The sequence below is a fragment of the Miniopterus natalensis genome, chromosome 12 (genome assembly GCF_054644295.1).
Source record: "Miniopterus natalensis isolate mMinNat1 chromosome 12, mMinNat1.hap1, whole genome shotgun sequence".
In the NCBI taxonomy this organism is placed as follows: domain Eukaryota; kingdom Metazoa; phylum Chordata; class Mammalia; order Chiroptera; family Miniopteridae; genus Miniopterus; species Miniopterus natalensis.
The window spans coordinates 70,854,364-70,877,060 of NC_142092.1; the positions used below are offsets into that span (position 1 = coordinate 70,854,364).

The 22,697-nt window shown below is 47.3% G+C and overlaps 1 protein-coding gene across 2 annotated transcripts; it reads right to left on the minus strand.

The window, feature by feature from the left end:
- Window positions 1-2,596: 2,596 nt before the first annotated feature.
- Window positions 2,597-22,672, minus strand: GTF3C4 (general transcription factor IIIC subunit 4). Of its 2 annotated transcripts, none has more exons than XM_016196591.2 (5): window positions 22,325-22,672; window positions 14,628-16,451; window positions 11,918-12,048; window positions 10,170-10,258; window positions 2,597-8,426 (listed from the first exon to the last, which is right to left on the minus strand). In XM_016196591.2, the coding sequence occupies exons 1-5, from the start codon at window positions 22,670-22,672 to the stop codon at window positions 8,362-8,364; spliced, it is 2,457 nt and encodes an 818-aa protein (XP_016052077.2). In that variant the 3' UTR covers window positions 2,597-8,361. The 2 variants fall into 2 exon arrangements, with proteins under 2 accessions (XP_016052077.2, XP_016052076.1); XM_016196590.2 differs by lacking the exon at window positions 22,325-22,672 and adding an exon at window positions 17,885-18,491.
- Window positions 22,673-22,697: the final 25 nt, after the last annotated feature.

Genomic DNA, 22,697 nt, shown 5'->3' on the forward strand with positions numbered 1-22,697 from the left:
TTTTTCCATTGCTTTTCAGAGAGTGGAAGGCGGGGAAGAGAGAGAGAGACATTGGTCACCTCCCACTCCTGTACCGGCTGACCCAGGGCCGGGGACTGAGCCTGCAACTGAGGCACATGCCCCTGGTCAGAATCGAACCCGGGACCCTTCAGTCCCAAGGGCCGACCGCTGTAGCCACTGAACCAAACTGTAGTCTAGGGCCAGCCACTTCTTTAGTTAGCGGAGTAATGCTTGCTTTGTGGATGACCTCTCCCCTCCCCCACGCGAGAGCCGTCCTGCCCTTTGCACCCACTCCAGGCAGCACTTTGTGAGGCAGGTGACTTCCTGCCAAGACCAAGGGCCCTGGGACGAAGCAGCCTGGGGCCACAAGCGGCCGTGTGACCTTATGACCTCAGGATCCTTGTATGAGAACAAAATAGTCCTGGCCTCCTAGGCAGCACTGGCAGGCTCTGTGGGGTGAGATGAGTGATGGGCAGGCTGGGAATGGGGCCCACGCACAGCCACGCTCAGTAACGCACGGGTCTCATTCTCTCAGCTCCCCGGGCTGTGCTGTTTTATCCATAATTGAGGGGGGCGGGGCTCAGAGAGTTAAGTAACTTGCCGAAGGCTGCTAGTGGTGAGGCGGCTGGGGCTCATGGAAGAGCTCAGCCAGCTTATGGTGCCACTGTCCCTGGGCGCTGTGGACTCTGCAGGCCCCAGAGGAGCTATTCCAGTGGGACCTGAAGCCCCGGCCTTCTACGGGCTCTATCAAGTCTTAAGAAACTACTGAGTGTGTCTAGAACTGCCCTGCCCAACACAGCAGAGGGACCAGGCCCCAAGTCCCTGGACCCAGAACTCCACGTGAAGACAATGTGGCACCTGCCTCCCCCGAGGCAGGGTAGGGGTGAGTGGCCTTCCGCCAACACCCCGAGGAGCTCATCCCACCGCCTCCTGCGGGCCCTGGGGCATTGACTGGACTCTGGCACCGCCCTGGTGCAGGGACAGCACAGGGACGGGCCTGGCTTCATGGAGAAGTGTGGGGCACCTCCCCGGTGGGCCCCACATGATCCTGCTCCTGTAGGTAGCTGCCCGGGACAGGCCACGAGCAGAGGGCCCTTATCCCCCCGCTGCTTGGCAGGCAGCTCCCTGCCAGCTGGGGCTGAGGGCTCTGCTAATTGGCCTAATTGGGCGGCGGTGGCGTCATTAGCATCCGCTTCCGTTGCTGCCCTTGATCTGGGCGCTTCCTGGCCCCCCCGAGAGGCCCAGTCCTGTGGCCTGAGGGCCAAGGTCTTGTTAACATCCAGATCAGCAGGTGCTTAAAGGTCACTGAGGTTGGAGTCACTTGCAAGAGAACAAATCTTTCCGATGTTGTCATGAATGTAAGTCCTCAGCTCATTTTCAACCTCTTTTATCATAAATGCTCACTGCAAACTCTCCCCTCGCTCGGCCCCCAGTGCGTCACCCTGGCTTATGTCTGGTTAGAAGGTCCCCTCCCTGTCTGCTCCCCTGGCAGTGGGAAATCCAGACCATGCGGGGTCCCTCTGGGTGTTCCCCACCCCCACCCGCAGCCCCCGCAGGTGTTTCTCCTGGGGGACCCTGTCTGCAGCTGAGGAGACCAGTGTTGCACCTGCTGGGGACTCTGAGCTGCCCAATCAGCTTCCCTCCCCTGGGAATTTGGAAAGAGAACTGGGGGCAGCTGGTCACTCTTCTGGCAGCTTGCAGGGAGAGGGCATTTGAGGCAGCAAGGCCCACCTCATTCAGCCAACAAGTATTTATCTAGCGCCTACTCTGTGGCCGGCCCTGGGGATACAGTAGAGAGAAACAGGAAAAAAAATCACTCCCCCCTCGTCTGAGGCTTACACTTGACAAAGATGGCAGAAATGAGAGAAAAAGACCATCTGATTTCTGAGACGCACCTCTGCCCTTGGTCCCCTAAAACATCCCTCTGTCCTCCCAGCATGCACCTCTTTGTCTAGGCATCTGGCAAGGTTGGTGGCACAGAGGTGTGGTCAGGACGGGTCTGGAGATGTGCCAACAGCAGGTGAGGACGGGCTGGTTCTGCCAATCTTGTTGTTTTAATGGCAGTGCCACCACCGAAAACTTCCAACAGTATTTACTCAATGGGATCTGGCAGGATTCCCCCTAGGGGAGGTGCAGGTGACATGGTGACTTAAGTTTTGAGGCGCATGTGATTTTCAGCCATCTTATTATGATATGTTTAGGCATAGTTTTCATTTTTTTAAATCCTGTGTGGTGTTCGACTAGCTTTTCTGGTTGTTTTCAGCAGGAGTGTTGGTCTGAGTTACGCGTTTATCGTTGTGAAGTTCGTGCGATTGGTACTTGGTTTATGGACTCACCAGATGCTATTAAGCTGATGGTGACATACGTGGCCTAAGATGTTACTGACGCTGTGGGTTATTTCCTCTTATGTTCCTCATACATTGTCTGGAGTAAACCAAAGGCTGAGTTGATTCCGAGGTGGCTGCCAATGGCCATTTCTCTCATGGTCACAGCCCCTCCTCTGCTCATGTCTGGGCATGACTGTCAGGCCTAAAGCAGTTTCTAAGCTTCTCTACACTCCACATGACCATGATAAGATATGCACACAACACACAAATAATTCTGTTATTTATTTATTTTGAATAAAAAATTGGCCAGGATAACAATACTAGCGGCTCTGCATACAAAACACAACACATTCGAGGTTATTTCACATTTTTACAAACCTGCCGCTATGTACAGCACTGGATATTCACAGCAACTTGATTAGACTCTAAGGACTTGGAATCACACGAGCAATGGGGGAATCCAAGGCGGGGAAGAGCTAGAACCCAGTGGTCTCTCGCTAACTGGAGCCCCGGCCGGCGGCTGAGAGACAGGGTCTCTGTTCTGCCTTCTGCAGTCATGACAGGGCTACAGGTTGACAAACACCTTCCGGGACTTCCATCCCTTTTCTCTATAATCCTCCCCGCTTCAGACTCTCCCAGAAACCTCTGCCCTAGGGTTAGATAAAAGCTCAGGACACTGGCGCGTCGCCTCCAGGGAAAGAGGCTGAATAGTGCTAAGGACACGGCACCGTCAGGTTCAACCCAAGCAGCTCAGTTCAAACCCAAGAAAGAAATCGGCCGCCTCTGGTCGTGCGTCCTTTGCAGTTTTGAACACTCTGGAAAAAGTGAACTGTGCTTCACTGAAAGGTGGCAGGAAGCTACTCACTCACATGTCATGAGCAAGGCACTTGACCTTAGGTGCTGCCGGAAGTACCAAGACGAAACAGACAGTCCTGCCCGTGAGGAGCTTACAATCTAATAACGACCACTATGTACATATCTACAATGGAGAGGAGCAGCCAATTTTTCTGGATGGGGGGTCGTGTTCCAAGCAAAATGTGTTATTATTCTTAAACTTATTTAAACACAAAAAGACTTAACACACCACCTGATCAGATGACAAAAATTTTTTTAAAAAATCTTCTTTTTATAACCTTAGGTTTTTAGATGCCTGTTCTTTTTATTTCAAAAAATGTCATACGTAAACATACAAAAATTCAAAGTCGAACACAAAGATTAGCACGGGCATTGGGTAAACATAAAATACACATCAGTACACACAATGCAGGCTTATTTTTCTATACAGACTTATTTTTATATAAACAAGTTTGATATTCACTTTGCTTTCATACATTAAAGTACAAATCTGATTCAGTCTTGAGAAAGACAGAACTGGTTTTTGCATTTAATTCTGCCTTAGTACCAAAACCAAAACAAAGTACCCTAAACCCTCCCAGCCTGTTAGCCAAGTGACAGACCTGCTGAAGAGTCTGAAGTGCCTCACGGCCACCACAGCCGCCTCCGTTGTCCAGTGCGACCACTTTACAGGGTCTTCCAATAAAAGGAACAGGGTTTCATGATGGCGAGGGAAGCAGTTTTTTATTTTAGAAATACACATAGCATTCAGAATTCTGAAATTTATTTCTCCCAACCCATTTACAACATTTCAACCAGACAGCCTATACCTCAGCTCTGTCAGCGCGAGGTCCACCTTTCCCTTTTTCCATCGCCTCCCGAGCCTGGAGGGAATGAATAAGCGCCCTGCTGGCAATCCCTACAGCACTGCTCTAACCCAACTCACTCAGTAGGACCTCCAATTGTGCATTAAGTCTCCTCACTAGAGTAAAGTTATAACTAAAAGAAAAAGCTAAGAAAAGCTGAGTCACCCACCAGGATAAAGACTGGGGGAGAAATATTCATACACCAAAAGGACTCACTTCTTCACAGGACACCTTTACAGTCATTCCCGTTAAATTTATTGTTTTCACACCAAGTTTTCAAAAACAGCCCTGTCTTAAAACAAAACAAACTACATCTGCCTGTGGGAGGCTGTAGCCCATCGACCACGGGCTCAGTCTCCCGAACACCTGCTGGTTCATCAGGGCGCTGAAGCTACTATAGTGCTTTAGATCACTGGACGCGACTCTACAGTCTGCAAACTTGACTTCATTCAATTCAAGGATAGTCAAATTTCACATGCTCTATAATCATGACAGCAGATATCATGTCAGCAAATGTGAAGACCCTAACTCCAAAAACCTCTTTTAGCTTCAAGAAAGAACAGTCGAATTTTAATAGCTCTGAGACTGGAGGCATAGTCTAAAACTCTGCTTAAAGCTACCAACTGACACTTCCACTAAAAACCAAAATGAAGACAATGCATGTGGGTTAGATCCTTTAGGGCAAGGTGAACCTCTAGACACTGCAGGCTCCCTGCATTGCTGGCGCCAATACACAGAAGAGTGGCCTGAGAACAGAAAGATACATTCACAACAGATCACCAGGCCAGGCAGAGGCTCGAAGCCATCCATGGTGGGCTAACTGCAGAGATTCATTTATTTGTCTTGCTGTTTGTGCTGCCCAATCTCTAAGAAGAAAAAAAGGCAGAATGTATCTTTCCTTTAAAAAATTTAGGCTTCCTGCCCTGGCCAGTGTGGCTCAGCTGGTTAAGGATAGACCCATATGCCAAAACGTTGCTGGTTCTATTCCTGGAGAGGGCACATGCCCAGCTTGCAGGTTCAATTCCTGGTCAGGGTGGGTGCGAGAAGCAACCAATTAATGTTTTTCACATTGATGTTTCTCTCACCCCCTTCTTCTCTCTCTAAAAATCAATAAAAACATATCCTTAGGTGATGATTAAAAACAAAAACTCTCAAAAAAAGAAAATTTTTGGGAGGAGAGAGAGGTCAAGGAGCTAAAATCCAGCATCCTCCAGGACAGTGATTTCTAACCGGTGTGTTGCAAGAATTTTTTAAAAATGCAATTCCTCACTATTGAGTCAGGGGCACTGACTTCTTTTCCCTGAGACTGTCATACTAAAAAAATGACAGCAGCCAACACAACAGTGGCTTACGGGTGTGACTGAATCAAAATCATACGTATTTTTTTGGTCAGATCAGCAAAAAATAAAATATATTTTTTGGTGTGCTGCAGAATGTTAGTAATTAGTTCAGGTGTGCCGTGAGATGAAGGAGGTTGGAAATCACTGCTCTAGCCCAAAGTCCAGCCGAGAGTTACTGAGCGCTCTCACACAGAAAAGCATTGAAGGAAACAGACACAGTTTGCCAAGTTAACACTACCACCTTTAGAAAGAAAAATCTGCTTTTAGAAATTTTATCACTAACCTATTTTTCTTTCAAACATGAAACCTGTTCGCTCTGACATGTCCTAAGGCAGAGAGAACTAAAGGAAGGGAAAGCAGAGCGGCTGGAAGCACTGGGCTGACGGACTCTGGAAACTGACCAGGGTCATTCCCGGTCCACTCCAGGAGTGCAGTTCACCAAACTCCAACGCAGGGAAACTGCGGCAGGGCCAGGGCTCCAGGGCCCAGCACTGTCGTCCTCCCAGCAAGCACTGATAAGCATCAGTTTCTTCCGACTTTTATCTGATACCAGATGATCACAACAAACTGTATTTTAATATTTAAATATTACCTTTAACGTTCTTTTAACCCAACTCATGAAACTCCCTATGGGTCTAACCCACACGCTTCTCCGAGGGAGCAGCAGGAAAGCACCACGCTTCGCCACGTTCTGCAGACACTACAGTAGGTAGAGATCTGGGTGGTGGACACTCGAGGATTTCAGAACAAATATCAAGCATAATAAGTAATCAATTTCTTGTGCAGAATAATAGGAACAAATTAAGCCCAGGCAGAGAAAATGAGATACAGGTGTGGACACCAGACTCCCCAAATGCAACAGCGTTGCAGCTCACAAGGTTGAGCTGTGTAGAATCGGCTGCCATAAGCCACTCCAGAGGTTGCTGCAGTGACGGCTGAACCCCAGGAAACCCCTAGTCAGATTGGGCAGATTCCAGGAAGGCAGGGAGGGGATGCTAACTTTAACCCAGGAGAGGAGCTCGGTCTGGGGTTCCTGGTGGCCTCCCACTCTTCCAAGGTGTCCTGGTCGACACTCCCACCAGGTGTTCTGAGCCCTAGTGAACGGAGGCGCGCACCGTGCTTGTGCTGCCTTTCAGCCTCCCCATCCTCCCAGGCCAGCGGGTTCACCTCCACGGACTGGGTGGCAGGAAAGGGGTTTGCCTAAGAACTGCACTAGGCTCAGTCCCGCGGAGAAAAGCCATATCCTAGTGAGAGTGGCCGTGTATATTCCTACCAGACACACAGTAACCCGGGAGGACCCTCTTCAGTTAACTCCTAAGACACAGTAACCCGGGAGGACCCTCTTCAGTTAACTCCGAAGAGCGGTTTTCCCCAAATGCGCAAGTGCTTTAAATAAAAACAACGTGAGTCTCAAATGGCAGCAGCACCACACAAACGGCAGCAGTTCCCCGACAAGAACGACACTACCAACCCCGAGCAGGAACAAAACCTAAGCGAAACGAAGCGCTCATGACTATCAAAGCGGCGATGATTCCCTGACATGATCCCGACCGTTACTATCACATCTCTGGTAAAGTGAAACAGCTACAGGCAAAAAGCGGATCAACCACACCTGCCCACTACGCGGCTCATGATTCTAATGCTGACTGGTCCTTTCTTGAAAACCAACTTAACATGCCCGACACTAACTTCTGCATAGACGCCATTCTTGAAATTACCATCAAAATGAGAAATAGCAAGTGAGGCAAAATGTCTTTCACTAAGGACACAAAATAAAAGCAGGAGGTTGTGTTAGAGTCAAGGCAAAACTGATGGCATGTAGGAAAAGTCAGAAGTTCACATTCTGTATTTCCCATCCAGTTTTCCAGAGATACGCACCATTTCCAGCTGTGTGCGAACAGTCCTGATTAGCACCAATCCCTAGGATACTTAATGTAAAAATCCAAGAACACTAATTCCAGAATGGCTATTTTTTTATTTTAGGTTTTAAAACCAATTAACATTGAACGCCTTTTAGCCCACAGAAGATACCTGTATTGTAATACCAAGGATGTCTGTGGAGAGAAGGAACTCGCAGCCCTGCCAAGCGGCTGCACATACAGTAGCGCCCGGGCGCGAGTACCACCCGTCTGAGCTGCCGTCTGTCTGGCAGTCTCTAGGCAGAGTCTACACTCCTGTACCAGACAGCAATGAACCATCTGCAAATGTCAACATTAAAAATACTCCAAAGTTTTAATACTGAAAGGAGAAAATATTCTTCTATGTACAGATATCTGTCTTGGTTATCACAGTTCTGTCGGAAGCAGGGACACGTCCCAGGTAAGCTGGAACACTTGACATCCTTATACACACTGAGGAGTGGGGGCAGGAAATCATATGACACGGGAGATCATTAAAAGTCAGTCACAATTATTAACTTACAAGAGTCATCTGACCTTTTGACACACTAAAACCAATTTTAGTTTTGGCTTCAACCTCTTAAAAATATAGTTTTAGGAAAATGTTTTCAAACAAGAATCAGAGAGGTGCAGTTCTGCAGCTGTTTGTTGAGAACATAGCAGGTCCACATGGTCAGACACTTGGAACATCTGCTGGGACACTGACACCACGTACAGACCATTTCAGCTCCAGGGAGCCACAGGCAGGCAGTCCCAGCCCGAGGTGAAGAGCAAATCCCGAGTCAGCCCACAAGGCCCTTCTCCTGAGTCTCTGGAAGAAATGACTCTGGAAACAAGAGGGCATTTCTTCAAGTGTTCCTCACTGGGTAAGGAGTGGGGCTAATGTTCACCTCAAAGTCACTTGGCTCTGCACCTAGTCATTTGCAGACGGCCTCTGGTCCCCGAGATAGAGGGTCACTTCAGAGATGACTCCAGCCTCTTCACAGACACAAGGAGCGCCTCTCCCCTGTGCGGGCCAGGCCTCCAGAGCACCCGTCTCTCCAGGCTGGAGAGTGCTCAGTAGATCACACGCCCTGTCCACTCCCACCACTGCTGTTCAGAAGACAGGAGAGTCGCAGAAAGGACAGGGGCTTTGCAGCAACCTCTTGATCCAGTCAGGATCTGCAGGGGAAGACAGAGGTACTGAGCATGGGCTTCAGAAAGGGGTCAGGTGGGTGAGTGGTGAATGAATTGCAGTGTCGAGAGCTGGGCATTCTGGTCCCAGCCCCCCACTCACGACGTTCTAGCGAGGCTGGGGAAGCCATGGTCCCTGGAGCTCTCAGTGTGTGGTGACATTCTGATCCTTCTGTAATGATCCATGAAACAAGGGCACCGAGTGTGTGTTTCATAGAGCTGAAGTTCGCAACTTAAAGGACTATATTTTCTTCAGAGAGTATTATCACTCATACACTGTTTACATTAAAATATTCTTTTTTGTAGCTTTATTGATTTCAGAGAGGAAAGGAGAGGGAGAGAGAGAGAGAAACATCAATGATGAGAGAGTTATTGATCCGCTGCCTCCTGCACGCATGTGCCCTGACTGGGAATCAAACCCCAATCGCCTGGATCCTAGGTTAACGCTCTACTGCTGAGCCACACCTGGTCTGGCCAGTATTTGTAATCTTTAAAAGCGCATTAGTGGAGAAAGGAAAGCACAACACCCCCCCCACCCAAGCGGACTGCCGCGCAACTCAGGGTCAACCGGCAGAGGCGCGTGTGAACCTTGCTTCAGTCTTGTCCTGGTTTCCTCCCTAAATGGTATACTAATTTTCAGTGCGCATATAAAGTCTCCCAAATTTGTTTCAAAATAATCCAGTAAGAGGAGGGGAGAGGATGGGGGACCACGGATGAAACAAAAAAGGCCGTGAGTTGGCGACTTTTGCAACTGAATGATGGGCACATAAGGATTTATTAGGATCTTTTCTCTAATTTTGTGTATGATGGCATTTTCTATAAAAAGTTAAAACAACATAAGCTGCCAACACACCAACTTCTCAGAATCAGAAAGCTTCAGCCAGTTAAAAGTCAAGCCTAAGGGTGCAGTTTTTTGCAGAATGTTTTCTGCTTCACTTCACTGAGACCAGGTTCCCCTCCAGAACGTGTACATAATTGTCTGTTATGACAGCTCATTTGGTTAGTGTGATGTTAATGAACCTCAGGGCATAAATTTGACATTCATGGGGTTGTTTCCATCACGAATTCCTTGCCCACATCTCTAATTTCATCTCCAACTAGTTATCTCAAAAGTGTTGGCTGTGTCCCGGCTGGCCTGGCTCAGCAGTTGAGCATCAACCTAGGATCCCGGAGATTGTGGCTGGATCACGGTTAGATTCCCGGTCAGAGGACGTGCCCGGGTTGTGGGCTCAATGCACAGTAGGGGGTGTGCAGGAGGCAGCGGATCAGTGACTCTCACATTGATGTTTCTCTCTCCCTCTCCGAAATCAATAAAGATATATTTAAAAAAAGAAAGAAAAGGAATGTGGGCTGTGTCCCTGGGGCCATCGGAAAAGACTAGAGACCAGCCAGAATAAAACCCCGTCATGGCAACTAGAAGGACTCCATGCACATATCCCATGACTATCCAGCAATGTCATTTACAGAGTTTTCATTCAAATGTGACTGATATGTCAGGTAAAACAATCTTGGGCATTTTAAAAAGTAATTTGCAGTGGCAACAAAACAGCAGACGTACATGCTAAAATGCAATATAGACTTGAACATGACATTCTGATCATCGATTTTTAATTAGTTGTGGCTTCATGGTGATACTGTGGAGGGCAGTGCGCGCCTCACCCCAGCCGGCATGGGCCTGAGGCACTGGCATGCTCCACCTCAGCCTCCCCAGCTGAGAAGGCACTCACTCACCTTCTGGAGCCGGGTGGCGGGCAATGCTGTCGTGGAGCAAACACCTTCTGTATATCAGACTCTGACAGGACTGGTAGGTTAAAAAGCACCTGAAAGACATGGTATCATCAATTCTACCAACACCGGAAAGTGGCACAGTGCTGAGGGTAACTTGCCAGTTATTCTAAAAGCCATGGTAACCAAGCAAAGAGCAAACATTGTTCACAAATGCATGGCAACACCATATCTGGCTGGCTGGCTGGACTCCACCACCTGCACTGAGGGAAGGAAGCTTGTCAGGTTCCTAAGCGAGAGATACAAAGTTTCTAATGCACAGTCAGCAGCTTCTTTTTGGTGTGTTTGCAGCCTTGGGAGAGTTAGTCTGTCCTTACCTGATTGTACTTGGAATGTGTGGTATGCTAAAAAACTGACCACGTGTTATACTGAAAGTTATTCTCGTGATTAAGATTAGATACCAGCACTATCTCTAAGAATCTAACCACACAGTGGGGGAAACCTGGAGGATGCAGAAGACAAAATTAATGGTATAAAAAAGATGGGACATGGACAAATGTTAACAGGCTCAGGTCCATCCAGTGCTGTTCACTGCACATCTCCCAGGACCAGGCAGGCAAGGAAGGGGAATGCAGGGCGCTGGGAAGGAGTGCACTTGTGTCTGCAGGGCAGGTTTTCCCAAAAGATAAGAGTTTTTAAGTTGAGCAGCCAAGGAGCAGAAAAATACAAAGAGGAAAGAGGTGGGAGGGAAGAGTCCAAGCAGGTTCACTTGGAGTAGAGACGGGTGTACAGGAAGGAAGATCGCACGGGAGAGCAAGCACCCACCCTCACCTGGAGGAAATGGAAGCATTCTGCCAGTTCAATCAGCAAAAATGCAAAGACTCTGTTAAAGAACCCATCGGGCACTATAATGTGTGGTGGCTACACCTGTGAACTCTGCAGCAAGAACGCCAGGTTCTAGCTCTGACATCCACCACCTGTGCTGCGTGAATGAGCACATGACTGACCTCCCCCAGGTGCCAGTTTCCTCATCTGTGGAAATGGAAATCACCGCAGTGTCCCTGTGCACAGTCGTTGTGAGAACACAGTGACTCAGGACACGTGCACCTCTCAGCAAAGTGCCTGCCACATTGACGGTGCTTGAGATGTTGGCAAGTTATTGTCACGAGCCGACTACTACTACAAACTTGCACAGAAAAACAGGTCCAAAGATGGACATCAAGGACACGAAGCAGACAACTAAGAATGTAGGGTCAGAGGCAGGAGAAAAGCAGGGATACTGTGTCTAGGAAGCAAGGCGTTGGGAATGCTCTGAGCAGGGGGAGGGAGTGACCGACTGTGTCCATGAAATGAGGACTCGCTCAGGTTCCCCCTGGAGTGAGACTGAGGGCAGACAAGGAGGGGACTTCTATCTCTTACTATAAAGTTAGACCAAAAAAGTACATCAGCGCTTTTATATTCCATTAACGTTAACAGGTATTACTTTTGTAATAATTTTTAAAAATTCAATGCTACTTCAAAGGAAAACAGTATTCCCCAAATAAAGGCTCTCCTACATATGGCAAGCAGTAAAACTCTCTGACGGGCGCCTGGCTGCTGTCAGCCTGAAGTAAAGCGTGTGTGCCAGGTCTGATAACAGCAGTTTGCTCCAACCTCATGCCCAGGCAGTTCGTTTGGGACGAACACTTTACAGTGCTCTGTGCCACACGAAACTGAAAACGGCGTGAGAGCAGGATCTGCTGCAGAGGGCTTACCGGAGCCAGATGTGGCCGTTGGAACAGACGGCCTGCTTGCGATCCGTGAAGGGCAAGATCTCTTTACACAGACTACAGTGCTCGGGGAAAGTCTGCTTGTTCATCTTCTTTGAGATGTGGCCAATCAGCACCTGGTAAGACAAAGTGGTGGGCAACGTTGGAAGGCAGGGCAGCCGGCGCAGGTGAGTGACGCACACGAACAGGACGTGTGCATTTCCACCGTTCTGTCTGGGAAGTGGAAAGGCTAGACCTTCGTCCTTGCCAGCTGGCTGAGTGACAACAGGGTGGACTATAACCACTGAAGGAAAAACTGTTCTGAAAACCAGTCTTGTTACTTGCCTTGTTTTCGCTGCTTCTGAAACAAGGACTTCAGAGTTCTGTTAGAAGAAAAGTATTTAGCTATTACTTATAATGTTCTGATTTTAAGAAGGGAAAGCATAATCTCTACATGCAAAATATTACATGAAATACTAACTTGGTAGAATTGTCCAAATCTATTCTTCAAGAAAGGATTACAAAGGAAAAAGGTGATCAGGATTAAAAATGATTTCTCCTTCTGATGGCACCAAGGCCTGAGCAATCCAGTCTAGTCACCTGCAGTGTGAGATCCACTGACCCTCGGCAGAGCTAGGGTGGGGCAGGACCCACTGTGGGGGTGGGGGGAGGTTGACAGGGCTGGCGCAAGGCCTTGTCCCAAGTTCATCTTCCCCTTTCTCTGCTTTGGTCTTAGGGTGACACTACTTTAACAATGAAAGTCTGAAAAACACTGATCAACTTCATAATTTTGTAGGAAAAACCTTCAGTGGCTTTATCTTTGGGATGGGCTACACCAACCCTTCAGAACCATCTTGTCTTACTAGCAGATAATGTCCTTTGAAGTTTTTAATCCATTTACACTGGAGCTCTTGTGGAAGGACCCTCTAAACCTGCCATTCCCTAAAATTAGTTCACTGAAGTTTTGAAGAAGAGCAAGGGGGGGAGAGAGAGAGAGACAGACAGACACAGGTTTTTGTTGTTCCACTTATTTATGCATTCACTGGTTAATTTTGTATGTGCCCAGACCGGTATCAAATCCAAAACTTTGGCATGTTTTGAGAGGACACTCTAACCAACCGAGCTACCTGGCCAGGGCCATAGTGGGATTTTTAAGACATGAATTGTACTGTTTTCAATCAAAACTCAGTTGCTGTTTTTCCTTCTTTAAGAGCCACATGACCAGGCTAAAAGGAGCTGCCCTGCTCACACAGCATCTGGACAATCACTTTACACCAGTGACTTCCAACCATCTTCATTTCGCGGCACATGCATACTCATTACTAAAATTTTGCGGCACACCGAAAATATTATGTTTTGCCGATCTGACCAAAAAAAAAAAGGTATAATTTTTATTCATTCACATTGGACAGCTACTGTTGTGTTGGCTGTTGTCATTTTTTTATTTGACAACCTAAGGGAAAAGAGGTCAGTGCTCCTGACTAGTCAGGTATTTTTGCATGTTTTAAAAATTCCTGGGGCACATCAGTTGAAACTCACTGCTCTCAACCATCACCAACCAACTTCCATTACATATTTTCTAAAATGTTGAGTTACTATGTCGTTGACTATAATATCCCTGCTAGGTCCTTGAGAAACAACGATACTAGAACACTCCACACAATTAGGCCACAATGAAACAAAGTTTAAAAGTTGACTTTTAAAAATGAAAGGTCAGTTTCATGAACAGTACATCTTAACTACTCTTGAAATTGTTGCAAACATCCTATGAGCAATAATTTCAGGGGTGTACACATGCGCGCGCGCGCATACACACACACACACACAATCTCTCTCTCTCTCTCCCAACAAGAAAATGCAACAGGTGATTGTGAACGGTTTAACATGAGGAATAACAATATCTGAATTCATTGCCTTCAGTGAATATTTTAAATAAGACTTCAGGCAATGAGATGTCAATCTTCGAAGTAAAAAGGACCAGGGCTTTTGTGTTGGTATACAGCATGTTCCTCGTAACACAAGTTCTTCAGTCTGGATGACACTGACCCACACCAAGTTAAGAAGGGTTCTCTTCTGTAGGGTACCATCTCAGAACCTGTAGGATAACATGCACTGGGAACCTGGAAGAGGGGTGTGGAGCACGTAGGAGTTCCCCAAGTTTGGAACCCTGGTATTGTCAGGGAACTTGAGTTCTGTGGACTACATTTTGGGTAACACTAAGATTGTTCTAATACCAAAATAAAGATTCTACCCAGTTTCTGTAAAAACAACACAACCAATTTACTTTATATGCCCTTCTTAACTAAATCAGACCTCCTCAAGTCTTTTTAAATGGAAACATCACCCCCACCCCCCACCAAAAAAACCCAACTTTCTGCAAACAGCAAGAGATGGGTGCCTGGTGCCACACTTCTGCAGCTGTGCCAGCCCAGTCACACACTACCCTCCCAAGGACAGCCTCCTAGAGCGCACCCTCAGCCTGGAAATCTCATCTTGCAAGCCCTGCATGTCACTCACAGCCACTGAGAGAGAACTCAACTATTTTGTGTGACAGGGACATGTCCTCTGCACCAACCCGTTTCCTATTTATTCTACAGCACCCTGTGCCAATCACCTACCTAAAACATGTCAAAGCAAAAACTGAGCTTTAGAAATTCAATACAGGTCAGAGACAGCAGGCTTCCCAGTGTCTGCGCTGTTGTCAACCAACACCTACCCGTGCGGTTCGGTCGTCACACTCCTCGTCAGACATTAAGAAGTTACAGAGGCCCCGGGTGGGGATGCTAGTGTTCTCAGTGATCCAGGTGTGGAGGTACACTTCCCCCAAGACTCGCTTCATGTGCTCCCTGGTCAAGTGCATTTCCACAGCTTCGATCTTCCCCTGGATCTCAAGGAGTTTCTCCTCCATTGGCTCACGGCCGCCATCTCCAGACTGGGTGAGGGAGTCACCTGTGGGGTCCTCTGAGTCCCCCTCTTTGCTCCTCTCCTGAAGGCCTTGCTTAGTCACCTGTCTGGAGGACGTGCCTTCTTCTTGCTGTTCATCCTCAGCAGTGCCCATCCCAGGTGAGTCGACTAGTAAGATTTTTGAGTCTTCCTGGCTGGGTTTCCACAGGGCATCTGAAGGGGATTTCTGCATTGACTGATACAAAATCCTCAGGAGGAAAAGTTTGAAACGCCAAAAATAGGTGGCCCCACTGCTTTCGATCTTTTTTTCCAAAGCTTCTTGTAAAAACTGAGGGATATGTTTATCTTTTAGAATCTTCCAGCGTACCAGGTCTAGCAAATCTACCTGCTTAAAGAGATTCTGAACTGAAGATTCCAGGAGCTGAGCAGCTGCCTCTTCAAAGGTTTTGAGAGCAACAAACTGGACCTGGTAGTTTTTGTTAACAGGATGGAGGCCATTGAACATACCCTCGGTTGTAATGACGGCCAGATATGCACCGCAGGGGCTCACCGCTATCCCATGTGTCCTCACTGAGCCAAACACATCTGACAGTTTAATCAACTGGTGTTCAAACTTCAGTGCGACGTCTGTGAAAATGGGAATCAGCTGCCTCACCTTGCCATCGCTGGAACAAGTATATACTGTTCCGTTCTGCTTGTCTGCTGTCATGGAGACGATCGGCAGCGAGTGAAGGCCTGTGACGTGGGAATTGTGAACATTCAGACCTGCTTTGGAGATCAGTAGGAGACACCAAAACACATAGGGTCCTCTTGCAGCCACCACTAAGCTGCAGCTGCACTTCTGGTAAGGGTGATAAAGCGGGACACACCTGATGCTGTGCACGGGCAGCTGGTCCATTTCTTTCCACAAGACCACAGGCTGCCTTAAAGTGAAGTAGCCTTTCACTGCTTTGAGGTTGACAGGGAGAATTTTCACAGGTCCAAAAGCACTCCCCACAATAAGGCCGCTCATTTTCCGACTATTGTGTTCGTATTCCCACCAAAACAAGACACTCGGAGAGCTGATTCCCGACTCGATCGTGCTGCATGAGGAGATGGACTCCTTCCCTACAAAAGGCAGCTGAAACTGCCACACAGCGATGTTTCCGTTTTCAAAGAGGACGGCCAGGAGCACGCTGCCCACGTCCCGGCACTCATTGTTGTGCTTGACCTGCTGGGTGGTGCAGATGCCTGACCACTCCATCCTGACTGGTGTCTGCATGCTGTGTCTCCTCTGGAACTCAGAGAAGTCTGCCAGGCTCCCTCCCGGGGCCTCATTTTTAGAGAACCTGTAACTGGTCTCATAGAGACGTTCTCCGTAAATCTCAGTCAGATCGACCAGCTGGACCCACTGCAGTCTGTTGAGGTTAGCCTGGATGGTCAGGCGATTGTCCAGGGTCAGTGCTGCCAGGAGGCACCTGCTGTTGGCATCGCAACCCACGGGGGACCAGCTAGTGTATTTGAACCCTCTCATTGGAGGCAAAGCCTTCCCCTCGGGGTTGAACACCCTATCCAACATGAAAGTCTGGCTGACGGTTGGGTCTGGGGAGCTGGCAAATTTCTCCTTACACTGAGCAACTTCTGCTTTTGAGCCAACCTGAAAGTAAGAGATATAAAAACTATCAGATAAATATTCACTCTAGAAATATATGTATATTACTTAGGATGTATTAACTGAGTCACATTAGTATATACAGAAATTCTGCATCCGTTCTGTTAATTTTGGTATGAGATGCATCTAAAAGATCTAAAACTAAATGAGCATATACTCAGAGGATGGTGATTTTTTTAAAGGACTGGAATAAATGTCGTCATTATCCATAGCCTCGTTTCCACCATCTTAGAACTGACGTAAGCAATAAGGGCAAGAGAGATGCGCTTGATTCTTAAGAGTCTATAGTATTGAGCCGAAGCAGTCACAAAATAAGGGCATTAAAATGCGTGAAAGTATACATCTTTGATACAATTAGATATCTGGATTTTTACAGTATCTTTGTAATACAAATGCAAACTTTAAGTTTTCTATCTAAAATTTCATTTACAAATTATGCTGAAAGTCAACTCCAACTGCTTTCCACCATTTATATAATGTCTGCTCCAATTATCTGCTATTCCCTGAACATTTCCACTCCTACCTTCCCTGGCTCCCTTGCCTAGGACGCTCTTTCCTCCTATTGAATCCCACCCAGCCTACCAGGCCTTCTGAGATCATTCTAGCTTTCATTCATCTCTCTGTTCTCCAAGTCTGTAGTGTACATCAGCAGTGCCTATCTATATGATGTTGATCTCTTTAAAAAGATTTTAAAGGGACATTGAAGATGGTGGAAAAGATAAATGACCAAAAGAAAGTGGTCCAGAGCCATAAGGAAATGGCCAGGAAGCCTAAAGTGGAAAAAAAGCAGGGGTCAAATAAAATATGGTTTCTGTTATGTCAGAAGTAAGAAGAAAGGACTTGACCACTGTGTTAGAGAAATGGCTCACAGAGAAAGCAAGCAAAATCTTTCCATTTCTTTTTGGTGTCAATCTCCTTTCACCTAGAGGCTGATCTTCAGACTGGAAAGGGTGAAAAAACGTGATTAAAAAGGAATTCAAGCCCTAGCCAGTTTGGCTCAGTGGTTAGAGAGTCGGCCCATGGACTGAGGGGTCCTGGGTTCGATTCTGGCCAAGGGTATGTACCTCAGTCTGCAGGCCCCAGTCTCTCTCACATTGATGTTTTTCTCTCTCTCCCCCACTTCCACTCTCTCTGAAAAGCAATGGAAAAAATATCCTCAGGTGAGGATTTAAAAAAAAAAAAAGAATTCAAGCCTAAGACATATACAGGTATAATAAAAGGTTCTTTAAATGAGTTTAAGGCCCCGAGCCCAGAGGAACTACACTCCAGGACACAGAAAGAACTTGGAAGGTGTTGAACTCTGAACCACTAACTGCATTCCCTGATAAAGCTTGGACAACTGGGAGTGTGAGTGCAATAAATAGTTTAAAAATATCCCCCATAAGGTAAATAGGTAACAAAAGCTACAGACCATTAACCTGATAGGGAATGAAATTCCTCAACGTACTAACAGGTGACCGGTTTGTGTGGACAGCCGTGACCTTCGGAGATCAGCACCGGTAGCTGGAAAGGGTACTTTTATTCTTTTTTCTGCTGAAGCTGCTGGATGACAGAATAAATAATCATCTAAAATAAGGCAGGCATAAAGCTGTCCAACAAACGAACCAGATGACTGACTTTTCCTAAAATGTTACACAGAACAGTACTCCCCTAAACTGTCCCATGAGAAGGAATTTTGTGGCTACACAACATCCCCTCTGAAGAGTCACAGGAGCACATTCAATGTCTTGGCCAGGGAGCTACCACAGAGAATATGCAAACTCTTCTAAAAAATAGAACCTTTGGGGGTGGGGGCGTCATCCTAAACAATACTCTAGAAATGGTGTCTTGGGCAGTGTATCTTGATTTTAGAAAGGCACTTAAGGTAATCTTCTGGATACACTTATGGACATGCTAGAGAAATAGTATAAACTGGAAATTCCAGGTATAGGTGCGGTTTTCTTGCCTGTACAACGTAATGCTAGTAAGACTCTGGAGCTGTGTGTGGATAGACACAATTTAAAACATGATACAATGAAACCCAGACTGAAAACCTGTGCTCTGATGCCAGACCACCCAGGTTCAAGTTCTGGCTCCGTCACATAACAGCTGTGACACCCCCCCCCCCCCCCCCCCCCCCGCCCCAGACCTCTGGCCCTAATTTCCTCACTCACAAAGAAATACTACTGCATATCTCATAGTCAGGAAGGTTAAATAAGTCAGTATGTGTAAAGCATATATTAGTGAGTACTCAGTAAATGTTAGCTATGATGATTACTGCTACCTCTCCGGGGAGTAAGTAAATGTAAAATGCAGGTTAAAGCTGTCCGACAAATGAAGGGTGGAGATATAATTGTTCACCAAATCCTGTAATACGATAAAGTAGAATAGTTAAGTTTACTATAAATAAAAGCTACTACAGAACTAAAAGTAAACTTACAGAATTTGTAGCCCAAAGCAGCAGCACAGGATGAAATAGAGGAAGCTCACGCAACCCTTGGTCCTACTCACTGTAGGGAGAATTCTTCATAAAGTGGAGCAGCATGAATCTGGACCCACAGGGAAATTCCTTACGGTTTTGTGCAGTAATTTCTAATACATTAGTTTGAATGAGCCTACTGCATATCACAAAATTAGTTGACAAATTAAAATAAATATTCAGATGCCCAAGGAATATACCACTTAAAGGGTCCAGCTCCCAGAGGCCCACCCCCAGCCAGCCATTTAACTATATACTATAGCCTTTCCAGTTGGCCACTATTACTACTAATCCCTACATATTTTGTAAGCATCTAACAAGTAAAAATTTATTTGAAGCTATTAGAGAGTAAGCTTCTCGAGGGCAGGAACATGATTCCAAAGACAGGCAACAGTTATTAACTTAACGTAGCAGGTGGAGTTAATACTTTTAGACACTCCTAACAACGGATACTCAATAAAAGCAGTTACACATGTTAATAGAATTTGGACTGCATACAACTACATGAGTTTCTAAGTCAGCAGTCCAATGGGAAGACTGTAACATTCTTAAATCACTATTTTATTGCTTTTCAGACTTATATCACATAACCCTAATGCCCAGGACAGTAACTTGAAAATGGTGGCCATGTGAACTATTATATAACTGCACATTTTTCTGAAAGAAATTCATCATCTAAACAACAGAATCGTAAGGCTAGCCTTCTAGCCGTGCTCCACACTAAAACCATGATCCAGGGGGCAGAGTGTCCATTTCCTGTGTCAGAGAACAGGCAAGCTGGACAGCACTGAGTAGGTGTAAAACCCCAGAGATGGTCAATGGGTAGAGCCATCAAAGTACTGATACAGACTTTTTTTACATTCCTACCATTTCACCAGTGTTATTCCAGGAGTCTCTTTTAGAGTCGCAGGGACAATTCAGCTTCATTCAGCAGGCAGTCCTAGGCTACTGAGAACACTGATTAACGGTTTGCATGACACGCACACCAAAGAGCAGTGCACAAGACGAAGATGACACTATATTCAGGCAAGCTATTGGTCAATTATTAGTGGGATATATAAAGATTCCCTAATACTTGTCAGACCGTTGTGGAACCGACGACGGAGTCAAGTTTCTATCATACTACGGACGTCTTCCTACCCACAACCACGGCGCTGACCGACTCCTGTCCCTCCATACTGTAAGCTTCATTTTTTTACCTTGAGCATTTACAGTGGGCCAGGAACTGTGCCAATTGGTTAATGTATGTGTTTATGTGTATACATATGTAAATGTCCACATGTGTATTTAATTTAATCTTCCAAAAAGTCTCAGTGAGGTAGGTTTTATTATGCCCTTTTATACACAGGCCTATCTTGCTACCTTGTGCCAAAGCCCGGTGTCTTAACCTCTACTTGACACTGACCCAACAATCATCTTGCCTGCAGTCCAGCCAGACTCACTTTCCTGAACCATACCAGGTCAACCTGTGCTTATAAAACCTGAACAGCATGTTAGGGCTTCCTAGATGGAATGAAGCCAACCTCCTCTGACCGACCTTCAATGTTACCATATTGGCTTCACCTCACTTTCTCGGACTCTGTTGACCCATCCTTACTTACACCAACAATAGTGAATTACATTAATAACCTTAAATATGTATATGCATGAGATGACACCTTATTCCTGCCACCTGGGTGGCCCTCTCCTTCCTTCCTCTTACAACCCAACGGCTATCTTCTTTTAAGACTGCTGCAGATTCCCTACCAGGTAACCTCCCCAGAGAAGTGCCTCCCCCTTCACTATTCCTCTTTAAATGCTCTTTGCTAAAGTGCTAAATCTCTACTGCACTGACACACAACACTTGCAATTTTCTCTAGCTGAGGTACATATGAACATCCTTAGATACAGTAAGTTCTTTTTCTGCAGAGGATACACTGTATTTTTGGTTAATTCTCACCCAAGGATATTTTTTCCATTGACTTTTAGTGAGAGTGGAAGGGAGGGGGAGAAGGGAGGAGGGAGCACTCGCCCCAACCATGGCCAGGGACTGAACCTGCAACCCAGGTTTGTGCCCTGTGCCCTTTGGTGGTGCACTGGCTGAAGCTCTAACCACCTAGCTACACCAGCCAGAGCAAGGATACACCTTTTAAAACCCCTTTCTTCTGCCTCCCTCCTTCAGTGTTTTTCAATTTCATAGCATCACCAGCACTTGTCCACCTGATTTGTTTATATTTGGACCAATTTGTTCATATCTTCTCCAAGAAGATCTTAGAGGGCTTAGTAACATAAGTTTATCAGTGATCTAATTCAACACCAAGTTGTCCATTTAAAACTTGAATTAAGTATGCTAAAAAGTGGTGTGGGCTTTCTGCATTTAAAATGGCTGTGCAGGGTAAGAGGTGGTTCACTTTCACATAAATACATTCTCTGTACGCAGATACATAACTTTACAGCGCTTATCACCATCTGATAAAACACTAGTTCATGACTTGCTAAAGAATGTAAACTCCATGAGGGCAGGGACTGTGTTGTACACCGATTTATTTCCAGGGCCTCAATCAAAGCCCAGCAGATACAGTGTATCCACATCTGTCCGCTTTGGTAGGTCACATAGACACACAGAGATCTTTAAAGGAAACGGAAAGTTTTTACAGTGTACTTTCTAAACCACGAAAATGAACCTTACCTATGACTTACTACTTTAAAAAAGCGAACTTGAAAATAGTATTACGACAGTAAAACTTAGGAACCCTAGGGTTCTGAAGGCAAACTTAGTTTCCACGAAGCTGCAAGCACTAACTTTACGCGGAGGCCTTGGACTCGAAGTTTAAGGGCTGCATTTATGGCCAGAGGCTTTACTTTTCAAAATTCCGCACCCGGGAGGTTTTTAGCTACTAAAGAAAAACTGGAGTACAGGCTCCAAGATCTCGCCCCTCTGCCCGGGGTGAGAACCACTCCTAACAAAGTCGCTGGAACAGTTAAGACAATGGGAAGGGCCGACGTTGCTTCACCAAAGCGAACGAGGAGCCAGAGGAAGGCAAACAAAGCCAGCCAGGGGCCTCGGGGAGTCGGCCCCAGACAATGGGAGCCGAGGCCGAGGCGAGTCTGGGGGTGGGGGTGGGCCAGCAGGGGGTGGAGCCTCGGGAAGCGCCGCCAGGGAGCGCGATCCGCGCCAGCAGCCCGCCCGGCGAGGGGCGCAGCGGGCCGGGCTCCGAGGGGGCCTCCGGGGCTCCGTGCGTGTGTGTCGGGAGGGGGTGCGTGATCCGGCCACACTGGGCACAAACAGCCGCAAGGTTCTGTGTGTGTGCTGCCGGCTACGGTGACCCCCGGCGCTTCACCCTACGCGCTGGGTGCAGGGGGAATCCCCGGACTGGGCGCGGGCCGGTGACGCGGCCGCGGGAGGCCCGGGAAGGCTTACTTTGAGGAGGCAGCTGTTGAGAGGGGCGGGCACTGAGGTGCGGTGGATAACCAGGTCCTGACCATGGTTGTGCACGTCGCAGATGAGCTCCAGCACAGCGATGCTGCGGGCCGTGGACACGGACACGCGGTGGTCTTCGGACCAGGCCAGCGGCTCCAGGCCGCTCACCGCGTACTGCAGCTTCACGGCCGGCTCCCGCCGAGTCACCAGCAGGCGGAACGCGTCGCTGGGCCCGGGGGTCGCGTCCGCCCCCGGCTCCTTCCCGGCCGCCTCGCCCTCCTCCTCCTCCTCAGGCGGCGCGGGCCCGTCGGCCGCGGGTCCCACCCGGGCTTTGTCGGCCGTGTTCATCTCCCGTTTGATGCCGCGGCCCCGG

Bases quoted from the DNA above. Each gene is read 5' to 3' on its own strand.
- GTF3C4 (XM_016196591.2), bottom strand. From the start codon at position 22,672: ATGAACACGGCCGACAAAGCCCGGGTGGGACCCGCGGCCGACGGGCCC. The intron at 12,049-14,627 runs GTAGGTGTTGGT...TTGTCTTACCAG, and splicing joins GTGACGACCGAACCGCACGG to GTGCTGATTGGCCACATCTC. The intron at 8,427-10,169 runs GTGAGTGAGTGC...CTTCCCCTGCAG, and splicing joins CCGCCACCCGGCTCCAGAAG to ATCCTGACTGGATCAAGAGG.